This window comes from Barbus barbus (genome assembly GCF_936440315.1).
Source record: "Barbus barbus genome assembly, chromosome: 47".
NCBI classification, from domain to species: Eukaryota; Metazoa; Chordata; class Actinopteri; order Cypriniformes; family Cyprinidae; genus Barbus; species Barbus barbus.
Genome location: NC_136725.1, coordinates 24,499,203 through 24,512,321, shown reverse-complemented (window position 1 = coordinate 24,512,321; position 13,119 = coordinate 24,499,203). Strand labels below are relative to the sequence as shown.

The 13,119-nt window shown below is 34.8% G+C and overlaps 1 protein-coding gene across 1 annotated transcript in view; it reads right to left on the bottom strand.

The window, feature by feature from the left end:
• Nucleotides 1–13,119, bottom strand: part of LOC306866271 (small G protein signaling modulator 1-like) — a gene marked incomplete at both ends in the record, with an annotated part of 39,528 nt that overhangs the window by 18,279 nt on the left and 8,130 nt on the right. Inside the window, 11 exons of the mRNA XM_079411363.1 lie at nt 1,837–1,965; nt 3,205–3,350; nt 4,471–4,535; nt 4,611–4,737; nt 8,373–8,499; nt 8,583–8,746; nt 9,276–9,343; nt 9,413–9,537; nt 9,618–9,749; nt 11,264–11,406; nt 12,765–12,832. Of these exons, the coding sequence (XP_079267489.1) occupies nt 1,837–1,965; nt 3,205–3,350; nt 4,471–4,535; nt 4,611–4,737; nt 8,373–8,499; nt 8,583–8,746; nt 9,276–9,343; nt 9,413–9,537; nt 9,618–9,749; nt 11,264–11,406; nt 12,765–12,832 (1,294 nt within the window). The remainder of the gene's footprint in view (nt 1–1,836; nt 1,966–3,204; nt 3,351–4,470; nt 4,536–4,610; nt 4,738–8,372; nt 8,500–8,582; nt 8,747–9,275; nt 9,344–9,412; nt 9,538–9,617; nt 9,750–11,263; nt 11,407–12,764; nt 12,833–13,119) is intronic.

Here is a 13,119-nt window from a genome sequence, read left to right as displayed (position 1 = left end):
TTTAGAACAATATATTTAGCATATGGGCCTGTTTCTTGTATATATAACAGCTTCTGTTTTTCTCCGTTCGCAGAAGCGCTGCAGGTGCTTGAATCCTCATGTTCATGCTGTTTATGCTGTTTTTTCGTGTATAATATAAATACCTGGAAAACTAATGTAGGTGTTTGTAACGGGTCAAGCCAACTATCAATTTAAATTTAATTTAATTGTAATTTAACACAATCTTGTCGGTTAACGGTTAATATGACGGTCGGTTAGGAGAAATAAAATAACCGGAATGAATATTCATATTTCCTATAAACGTTAATCAGAAAAATGATAATAATACAACTGCAACTGTTTATGATCATTGCTTGATTATCAGCAGTGGCCTATCCATCTGATCTATAACAAAGTGCACACAAAAAAACTCATGACACTTAATAAACATTATTTTATGTAGGCCAATCCAATTTAATATAGGCTTTTTTTGTTGTTGTTTGTTTCAAATGGACGAAGACTAGCCTAGCCTATAATTTACGCAAAAGGATAAATTATGTATGGAAACAGCTCAAGGGCAACATTTTGTTGCGATACACCAAAACTTATGCAACAATTTTTTTTAGGGATGAGGTCATGACGCACAGCATCTTATGGGCAAAAGGCCAGTTGGATGGAAACAGGCTGTAGACAGCAAATTTCACAAAGTTTTTTTTAACTCATATCTCTTTGTCAATAACAAAACAGCACAAAATCTGGATGGAAACTTGATCAGTGTTAACTCAGCGGTAGAGTTACTCTCACGGGACACTGCACTTATTCACAATCACAGGTCTGACATGTGCTTTTCCCCGTGCCCCGTACACCTGAAGCGCTAAAAGCCTGTCTAAGCGCCTGATTACTCAACTAACTTATCTTTTGAGCTAATACTGCCAAAACACACAAGGTTTATATATAGACTCAGTTTATGTCTAAAATGAAAATAAACAGAAAAATGGATCCGTGCCTGTATGTTAGATGCGTACAGGTCTTAAAGTGAAAGCATTTTAAAGCATTTTCCTTGTGTTATTTCTGAACATGTATAAGATAAGTCTGTACAAGATGTAGTTGTAGTTCATGCATCTTTTCTGCAAAGATATTTAACAAGTGATTTGTTTAATATTAACATCATGTTGACAGCTTCATGTGTGCTGCACTCAGAACAGAAGCTTCTTTAACTTGAGGATTAATAAAGAAAAGGTTACTTGAATCATGTTTTAGTCACATTTACTGAATATTATAATGATTTCTGAAGGATCACATGACTGGAGTAATGATGCTAAAAATTCAGCTTTGAAATCACAGGAATAAATTAGATTTTAAAATATATTCAAATAGAAAACAGTTATATTAAATAGTAAAAATATTTCTAAATTGTACTGTTTCTTCTGTACTTCGGATCAAATAAATGCAGGCTTGGTGAACAGAAGAGACTTCTTTAAAAACTCTTACTGTTCTAAAACTTTTGACCGGTAGTGTACATGCATGTGTGTTTATTTATATATATATACACATACACACACATGTATTACGTACACAAAACCTTTTATTTTGGATGTGATTAATCACTGCATCAGCACTACCTTGAGCACTACCTATACTTGAGTAAAAGAAAGAAAGTAATAGATTTCTAATGTAGTTAAGGATTAAATGATATTTAATATGAAACGTAATGCAGTAAAAAGTACAATATTATGGTTTGGAATGTTGTGAAGTAAAGTTTTGAAAAGAAAACCCTCTGATAAAGTACTTTTAAAGCAGAGTATTAACAGTTGACTCCTGTGCGCCTCTTCCCGATCAAAGGCTGATTCTGCTCACCTCTCTGCGCTCGGTGAGGCTCATGCTGAAGTGATAGTGTCCCAGAAGGAAGGGCCAGACCTCCTTACGCAGAGACGGCTCCACCCCGCCGTAATACACCAGACGGAGCAGCTCCTCCTCCTCCAGCGCCTGCACAGCGCTCTTATATTACAGCCAAGCTCAGATTTACAACAGAAAACCACTCAGACTCTATTTTACTTTTATTCATATTTTAAACATGCTTTTATGATTACTGTTATAGTTTTTATGAATATCTACATGTTTTTATGGCTACACATTTTATCACTCAGATACTATTATAGTTTTTATGGTAACAGTATCAGTTTGATACTATTAGAATTTGTATTTAATATTTTTACGGTAACAGTGTCATTAAAATACTATTATTTTTTAATTAATATATTTATAGCTAGATTATAGTTGACATACCATTATAGTTTTCAGTAATATTTTGAATATGGTTTTATGGGATACATAATATCATTAAGATACTATTATAATTTTTATAAATATCTGGAATACGTTTTTATGGTAATATTTATGTATCATTGAGATATGACTGTAGATATTATTTATGCTTTAAATATGTTTTAACGGAAACAGCATCATTAAGTTTTCATTAGGAATCATTAAGAATATTGTAGTTTTATTAATATTTCAAATGTTTTAATATTTGATATTTTTGAACAAATATTCTAATGTTCCAGTATATTTATTAAGAAACATTAGTTTACGAAGTAAATACATACAGTGATTTATTAAAATAAAAAACATCACTTCAATGATTTAAATTATTTTTAGAAAAGTTAAATTTAAATTAAATTTAAATAAAAGTCAGAGCTCTCAATATGATCTCAAACAGTTTCATTAAATTTCTAGAATGAGAATAATTTCATTAACTTTTATTAAATTTATTAGCTGCTCTAAATCTCTACAAACAAGAGCTTATTGTGAAATTATACTGTTACATTTTACATTTGTTTTCATTTCAATTTTAATTATAATTTTAATAATTTTGTTGCATATTTTGTCATTTTTAATATATATATATTTTTTTTTTAAATATGTCTACAGTTTTTATTCATTTTTATTTTACTGCATCACATTAAACTAAATGGAATTTTTTTTTTCCGCCTTGGCTGCTAGTTGAAACATTTTTAATATATATATTATATATTTAAATATATTATATATTATATATAAATATATATTTATACTGTATTCCAGGTGAGGTTTATTATTTAAAGTAAGTGTTTTTTTCATGGTTTGTTCACTATAATAGCCCTGCTGTACAGAACATTTTAATTGATCCTTTATGAAACATGAGAGGCCGTAGATCAAGTGCACTAGATAGTGTAGGTCACATACAGTGCTGTCCTGTAGAAAGGTCTTCCACACTTCTGCGGACAGGCCTCCTCTGGCATCATAGGGGATGTCAGGCTCAACGATAGTGGGGTTGACCAGAGCGGACAGGTGCGTGCGGACGGTGGACAGGTGACGGCAGTACGCCAGCCCTGAAAAACACACATCACATCACATCATCAGAACGAGCACGAGATTTTCTCAATATTTAGATTTTCAGATAGTCGTAGCTCAGACAAATATTGTCCTATCATAACAAACCATACATCAATGGAAAGATCATTTATTCAGCTTCAGATGATGTATAAATCTTGATGAATTTTACCGTACATTTCTGCCATATGGACATCAACTTGAGATCGTCACCACTGATAAGCTACTAAATATAATGTAGAAACTTTCAAATAGAAACATAGGGCCCGTTTTATTAAACAGTGCAAATTAGCGCCAGAGCACAATTAAAAACAGCTTCGATGGAAGGGGAATTCTGCTAACAATCCGCAAATTAAAGAAAACAGATGAACATCTCATTTACATATCAGCCAACGTAATATAGCACAGCACAAATTAGTGTAGTCGCAGATAATAATGCAAAAAATGGCTTCTCTTACTTAGTGCTTTTCTCTTCTTTCTATTCAAAATATCAAAAGATTCTTAAATCAAGATACTTTTACTAGATAAGCCAAATTAATTAAGATATTTAGTCTTGTTTCCAGGGGAAAAAACTAAATTAAGTGCATTTTGCTAAAAACATTTTTTGCATTGAAAGAATAAAGTAATAAAGAAGCCACAGTATGTTGAAAAGACCCAGAGGCCAAAAATGAAGGGTTTTGATAGACTTGGTGTTGCGTGACTCCTAGTTCCTAGATGTCTTTTATTTCCTGAAGCTAATTAAAAATAACATGGTTTGGCAAACGATATGTTCGGATGATGTGTTCTTCTGAATACGTGTGTAAAAACCCTCTCCCTTCTACCCTTGCTTCTCTGTTCTCTGCGGTGCCTTCTCTAGCAGCAATAATTGCAGCCATTTCAAGCACAAACAGTTTAAGACATGCTTTTTTGGGCTTTAAATAATGGCGCAAATCCCAGTAATTTGATGAGTGCAAACATTAGTAAATCATTTGAATACTCTCCTCCCATAAACTTTGCGTCTGAAAGGAGTTAGTGCTGGCACAATTGTCTGTAAAGCTGCTTTGCAATGATTTGTATTGTGAAAAGCGCTCTAGAAATAAACTTGAACTGAAGTGCATCACAAAACCATGCGATACATACAGCCGTAGAAAGCACGGGAGATGATCTGGTGCTTCATGGTCTCGCAGAGCAGCTTCAGCGGAGCCCTGTTTCACACACAGACAGACATCAGCAGACGCCGTGTTAATTCACATCACAGACTCCACGAGCGGCAGACTAGCCTGTCATGGTTGCATCCGTTGGGAAGGCCGCGGTCCGACAAGCCGTTCTGAGAGCAGGAGGAACAAGACGACTTCCTCGGGGTGGGCTGCCACATGTTCACCGTCTGATCCATCAGCTCTGGACCCACTGTAACACGGAGAAACCAATTAACCTCATACTAACCACCAGCGTCAACTCCATCATCCTGCTTCAGAAACACATGTGACAAATATATGTGTATGTTCTACCTGAAATCAAGAGTTACATTTAGTCATTTAGCGGCGCTTTTATCAAAAGAGGACAATAGAAGCAATCAAAACCAGCAAAACAGCAGCAAGTGCTGTAACAAGACTCAGCTGAACACACGACACTAGCAAGGATTGTTGTTATATAGGGTACAACAGGCTAAAGGTGCCTTTGATATTATTGTCCTCTAAAGCACTAGACGGCACAAACACATGGCGTAGCACTTTCCAAAACATCTGCTTTTCAAGATGCAGGTGTATATTAATCTGATCTTTGACTCAAAGATGATTCTGTGCTTACTGGAGCTAATATTTGATGTTTTTTAAAATGTTGTAGATTTAAGTAGCAAATGAGAATAACTAACATTAATGCATGTATTTTGAGACAGAGATCTTCTTTATGATTTTCAGTTTTGTTTAAGATAATTAAAGCAGCAGTTTTTAAATAACGAATGAATATGTAAAAGTATGGTATTTGGGGTAAAAAGCGCCCCTGCTGTTGGGCTGAAGGTGCTCAGTAATTAACATCATAATTAATAGATCGCTGACTTTTCTGTTTGTTGACATGACATGGTTAGATTCAGATGGCAAATATATTATGTTGGGTGTCCATATTAGAGATAATCAGCATGATATTGTAATGCACTGCTAGGTGGTTGTCCTGCATCTTCAATAAACAAGCTACAGATAGTCCAAAATGCAGCGGCTAGAGTTCTTACCAGGTCAAGAAAATATAATCATATTACTCCAATTTTACAGTCTCTGCACTGGCTACCTATTCAGTTCCGTATCATTTACTAAATATTATTACTTGCCTATAAGGCCCTAAATGGTTTAGCTCCTGCGTACCTAACTCTTCTTCTAGCTCGCTACAATCCAACCCGCTCTCTAAGGTCGCACAACTCTGGACTTTTGGTAGTACCTAGGATAGCAAAGTCCACTAAAGGAGGTAGAGCTTTTTCACATTTGGCTCCCAAACTCTGGAATAGCCTTCCTGATAACGTTCGGGGTTCAGACACACTCTCTCTGTTTAAATCTAGATTAAAGACACATCTCTTTAGCCAAGCATTCACATAATGCATCTTATAATCTTGTACTGCAGTTATATCTGATCAAATGTACATTATTATTATTATTCTTTAGCTTGGGTTGAACAAATCATTTTTGCTTAGATGGAACAGCAGCTACGCTAATTATGTCTCTATTTGTTTCTCTGTTTCTAATTAACATCCTGTGGTAACTAGGAATTACAGAAGCTTCAGTCTGGATCCAACCCTTAAATGATCTGAGATGACCGAACACCTGAGAAAAGATGACGCCAACCCCTCAGAGGACCTCAGAGGATGCCAACGCTCAGACAACATACACAATTACCACATTTTGCCATAAGTTAAATATATTAAGGTTCTGCTATATATACATATATTGTGTAAACTTCGATTCCTGTAGAGCTGCTTTGCAACGATTTGTATCGTAAAAAGCACTATACAAATAAACTTGTTTAGAATGAAACCATCATATTTAAAAACATGATATTAATAATATTATATAATAAAATATCATTTGTTGTTACTACTGTAAATATATATTCAATTATTATGGGATCTCCTTCAATGCTTTCAGAATATTTACTTATTAAAATGATTTTGTTTCTGTTTCCTGTTTTTGTTTATTTTTAAATATATTATTTATATTAACATTTTAAGGACAGTATATTTAGTGAACAAAAATAAGCAGAAAATACAAACATTGCTAAAGTGATAGTTTTGAGCAAGTATTAACTTGAGACATTATTAAAAACATTATTTTAGCTGAAGTATTTATATCAATAGCATGTGTGCCAGCTCATATATTTATAAGATTTTTAAACAAAATAAACAACTTGAATGATTTATTTTCACACAAAATCTGTTGCCTCGTTAATGCAATTATAAATTTTAGGCGCAGTGAATAGCACATTGTTTCTTAAGGTGGGCCTTTAGCCCCGTTGTACTCTAAATATATATATTCATATATATATATATATACTGTATATACACACACACACACACACACATATATATACAGTCAGGTCCATAAATATTGGGACATCGACACAATTCTAACATTTTTGGCTCTATACACCACCACAATGGATTTCAAATGAAACGAGTGCTTTAACTGCAGACTGTCAGCTTTAATTTGAGAATATTTACATCCAAATCAGGTGAACGGTGTAGGAATTACAACAGTTTGGATATGTGCCTCCCACTTGTTAAGGGACCAAAAGTAGAATTGTGATGATGTCCCAATATTTATGGACCTGACTGTAGCTATATATATACACACACACACACATATATTGTGACGACCCATGTGTTATGCGTGTCATCCTTGTGTGACTGCTCCGCCTCTCAGCTAATTGTTCTCTGATGGGTTCATCGAGGACACCTGCTGTTGGTTTCCTGTCTCGCCGGTCTCACCCTTTAAAGAGCTGCATGACCAGTGGCCTGAGGAGGGCTGCACTTTGGACTTGGCTTTGTTTGGTTTTGATTTAACCTTGTTTTATTTTATACATTCAACACTAGTATAGTCCATTACATTTGCATGCATTCACTTAACTTTACACTACTGATTCCTGACTGTTACATGCTACATTGTTTTCTTTCTTTGTGTTTTTCCTCTTTAATTAATAAATCGTTTGTTATTCGCACTTTCTTGTGTGTCCCCATTTTTGTTACGTCCTTTTCGAGCTATGGGGCGTAACAACACACACACACACACAATGTTTGTATAGTAGTATAATATAATATAATATAGTAATACAACATAATGAAGATGTATATAGAATTCAAACTATACTGTTTTGTAAAAACAAACAAGAAAAAGTGTGATTTTTCTTTATATTGCATGCATTTTTGTTCCATATCATGAAATGAACTCCTATCACAGTATGAAAGAAACATTAAGATGGGGCAAATGACACAAATATACAAATCTACTGTTGCCAAAGATATGCATCTGAAAATATTTATCAAATTTACTACTACATTAGGGAAAAAAATATATAGGTCTATAATATTTCTTTATATTATTGTAGATATGTATATATAAAGTTGATCTACTTTGCAAAGGCAACATTTCTCATTTTAATTTAATTTAACCTGATGTACTAAAATAACTATCAATTAAAATTAATAAACACATTTAATTAAAAATGAATACATTCAAGACACAAAACACACCAAAATGACTCAAATTAAACCCATAATAGCATCTTATTAATACTAAAATAACAATTTAGTTGATGTTCTATCCAGCACAAAACAAAACTAAAACTATAATATATTTTATGAGTATTTTATTTCATTTTAGTTTGTTTTAAAGCAATTCGGGACTGTGTTAGCTACATTTTTGTGTTCATTCTTACGTTCTGAATTTTTTTATGTCCATTTATGAGGTCATTTTGTTTTAAATTCCATTTTAGTTTGAGTTTATCTGCACTAATCTTGCTTGTGAGCCTCTTAATACGAGCAGATCAACTTCAGGTGAACATACCAAACTCCTGGCTGCCAGGATATATGATCCGAAACACATAATCGGTGGCCTCGTCCTCATCTTTGTCCGAGAACGACTCGCAGGATTCATGCGGATTCCTTTTACGCAGCTTAGGAAACACTTTTCCCTGAGGAAGAACACAGAATGATCTCCAGAACCAGCGTTTCTTATTCAGACTACTGAAGCATGGCTCTAACAGCGTCGGCAAACCTTTCCTCTTTGGGACCAGAGCGGAGGATCGAGCTGTCCGTGTGGAAGAAGGCCCGTCTCCAGACACGTGAGGAACTGCAGCAGGTGACCGCCTTTAGGGAAGCGAAACGGAGGCCTCTGGATCCCGTCCTGACTGACCAAAACCACTGTACCACCACTGTCCACTGCACACAGACACAAACCTTCAGACCCTATAAAGCTACTGATTCATGTTCAAGTCCTTTAAATGATGAAAACCGGTTTTGCACGCAATCTCCTCATGTCTTCTGTCGTCTGAGTGTTAGTTTAGAGTGTTTTATCCAGTAACAGCTCTTCTAGTGTAACTGTAAATGAATTTAGTTTTAACTCGATGTACTAAAATAAATAAAACTGAAAAAAAAAAAAAAACAGATATAGTAAAATAAAATAAAATAACAAACCAAAAAAATTAAGAATTAAATGTCAGAAAGTTATAAAAAGTCAAAATATTAATAAAAAACATAATTATATCTCAATAATACTATTAATAATAATTTAGTTAATGGTCTATCCTGCAAAACAAAAAACTAAAATATACTTGAACTAAAAATGGCCATTTTTATTTTATTTTAGTTGGTTTTGAAGTAATTCAGGACTGTGTTAGTTATTTGCATATATATATTTTTTAAACAGCAATATAATTTAATTTTTGAGGTCATTTGTTTAATTATTCACCTTGCTGATGACAGTGCAAATAGACGATTTCCTCCAGACGAATGGTTATGGCAAAATCCCAATATACACTGTGGAGAAATCAGATTTGATTTAAAATCATTCCCACAAATCAGACGTCACAATCATAACCTGGCCACCTTTTCTCATAATCCAAGTCCCCCACGCTTCCGTTCATCAGCTGGTTCGGTGTCCATTTCAGCGTCATCAGATCGGCCGTCTGGTGAAGAGACAGGTATCCGGGGATGGCTTCCATGTCGTCTGTCTGAAAGACCGGATCAGATTTATAGCCACACTTGAATGAAAGCGCCACAGCATCGTCACGCATGTCTAAGGAACATTTACCGGCTGCACCAGGACGTTGTTTTTCCCGAAGAGCAGCGTGGCTCTGGAGTTTTGATGAAGAGATTCGACGTAATCCCGCGCCCACAGAGACGGCCGGTCCTCCATGCTGCCGCTCGACTGCCTCTTCTGGATCTACAAAACAACACAGTCTCTAAACATTACATCCAAGTATCTGTATGCATGAACGTACACAATATTTATTCTGCAGGACTATACCGTGGACAGCTGACTGCTGAAGTGTTTGATATTCTTCATATTCTGTGTTGTGCTCCGTTCACACTGATAGAAATTCATCTTTTACATTGATTTTTACCTTTTATGGGCATTTTTAACTTTATAAAGCCATTTTTCTAAAAGTGCCCATTATCTTTTGAATCAAATTCTTACATTTAATCTGTGAATTAGAATAATAAGACATCTGGGCTGTTACCAAGCAAATGAAATCAGTCTCAACGAACTTTATCTTATCAATGCAGAGGATTGATGCCTTTAGATGTATTTACTCACTGTTTAATGCAGGACATGAATGCACTTAACCTGCAGTTACACATGCAGAAATAATGTGCTCATATATTAAACCTAAAACGTTCAATACTGATATTTAAATTATTAAAAAATGAAAAGATACTTTAAATGTGAAATTAAAACCGCCAGCAGGTGGCAGCAAGTCACTGTTAATAAGGGAGTCATTGTGATTGAACCGAATCATTTAAACAGTTGATTCATTCAGGAACGAATCACCGTCATGTTGCTCAGAGACACAGAACAGTGCTGTAGCTGTGTTTGGAGTTATTTGTGTTAGCAAAGTCTCTTCATATTAACTTCCTGTTTATTAATCTGTTGTAAAAATTCAATATCACATTTGTAATCATGCTGATTTTTGGAGAAAAACGGCACTCGTGTGATATGAACCATATGAAATTATATAAATATATACATTTTCTGCCCGTGTCTTGAATTTGTGATCATTGTAAATGTATTTTAATAGACTGGATCATGCAGTGAAAGAACACACTCTAGTCTAGACTTCATCACGTAATGCATGCACTCTCTAGGAGTTTAGAATGGTTTTTGCAAAATACTCGATAATGTCAAATCGCACATCGCTAAAACAACAATTACGACATTATCACAGACGATATATATCATACAGCCCTAGTCTCATACAGATATTCCTCTCATCTGCATGCTTTGTGATTTGACAAATGAACACTGCATGATTGCATGACCCAGTACAAGCATTACAGTTTTCTTCAGCTGCTTGCACACATTTTCAGAACTTTGCCTCTTTTTTCAAAACTTTACACACAAATCCAAGAACTGCACACAAAATGCAAAACGCCTCACATCTCTTGCAAAATGAAGCACTGCATTCAAAATATCACAAACATCTCAAAAGCTGACATTTGCAAACACCTTTGCCATAATATTAATGATTTGTGTTGGTTACATAGAGAACTGTGTGTTGTGTTTTGCAAAAAGTGTTTAATGAAACTGAAAACTGAGTCAAAGGCTGAGAATTAGTGTATTAGTGCAGATTTGGTGTGTGCTTCTGCAGTTTGAGAGACAGCTTTCAGAAACTGTGTGACAAGGAAAGATTGTGTGTGCAAGCAGCTGAGAGAAACTGTGACTGCAGGGCGTCTTACGAGAGCTGGGCGTTTTGTGGGGGAATCCTGGCGGCAGTGTCCGCTGTGAATGCGGTGTCTCTGGACCAGTTCATCAGCCGACGGATCCGTCCAGAAATGATTGGCCGTCTTCGCTTTTGTGTACTCCAAAGCACAGGGACCGACTGAAACAAACACGGCGTTCGGAAAAACATCCCTCAATGCATCATAATATCCCAATTATACAAAAATATACAATTAAAACGATCATTAATTTACTTTTTAAAACAAATATGTAATAATTTATATATATACTGTATATATACACATCTATATATAGCAATATATATTTTATACAATATTATATTTGTAACAATATTAACTACTATTCAAAAGTTTGGGGTCAGTACTTGTTTTGTTTTTTTGATGAAAGAAATTAATATTTTTATTCCGCAAGGATACATTGATCAAAAGTGGCAGTAAAGACTAGGGATGCACGATATGAAAAATTTTAACCGATACCGATGACCGATAATAAAGTCCTTCTCATGGCCGATGCCGATACCGATAACCGATAACTAAGTCGTTCTCATGGCCGATGCCGATACTGATAAATTCATATTTTTATATTATAATTTTCATATAATCTGCAGTTTGTGCACCCAGGAGAATACAAAATCTAAGATGCACTGATGAAACTGATATTTTAGTAGCTCTGGTCTGACTGTAATAGCAAACATCAGTCCTGACTCTTCAAATGTTCTTATATTTTGTGTAAGGCTCCACAATACTTTGTAACAGATATGGTTTAACAGAATTATGACAGAACTATGGTTTATCTGCAATTAACAACTCATTAACAACAAATTTATATTAAAATATTTCATGCATAAAGAAATGCATCTATTCAACGTTTTTAGTGCACGAGGATGAGAAAGTTATATAGTCTTTAAGTCACGTGTTTTCAAATACATTATAAAACAAATGCATTGACATTTGTCAGCCTCGAAAAAAATGAAAAACAAAAGTGCATGCTCAACAAAAATAAAAAATAACATCCTCATACCAAGGATAAGTCGCAACACCGGTTATCACTCGCCCACCGCAGCAGTCCCTCACTGTCATTTAGATTTTTTTAATAGTAATAAAAATCATTTAGTTCAGTTAGAGAACAGACACTACATTTAAAACTGAACGCGGCTGCTCAATGTAGCACATCGAGACAGTCGCGCATCACAGATCAGATTTCATTTATCACCTGAGGAGAGTGAGTCGAGCTGGCTGACAAGAGTGAGGTGAAAAACACAAGACGATGGCAGAAGAGTTTCAAAACCAAATGTAAAAGCGCCTGTTTTAAAAATATTTTTGGATTTTGAAAAGCCTGTTGACCTGCCATTTATCTAAGGTGATATTTTTATAAAATGATGCAGCCTTGGTGAGCAGAAGAGACTTCTTTTAAAAATCCCAAACTTTTGAATGGTTGTGTATATATAATCTTCAGTTTTTAAACAATAACCAGACACAAATGCTTGAAAACTGATACCAAGCAAAGATGCGAGGATTGGGCCGCCAACTGGATCTCTCAGAAGAGCTTCTCTTTCATAAAACTTGCTGAAATGAGAATAAAAACAGCTCAATTTCATTTATTTCATTCAAATGAATCTATGTTCATAGTAACATACTACTGCCTAGTTTGCATGATTTCCATTTCCAGTGTAACAAACTACACTCTTAAAAATAAAGGTGCTTAAAAGGTTCTTCACAGTGATGCCACAGAAGCATTCAGTCAAAGGTTCTGTAAAAAACATCTCTTTCTTACCTTTTTATAATCTGAAGAACCTTCTTTCACCACAAAGAAGCTTTTGTGACACAGAAAGGTTCTTCAGATGTTAAAGATT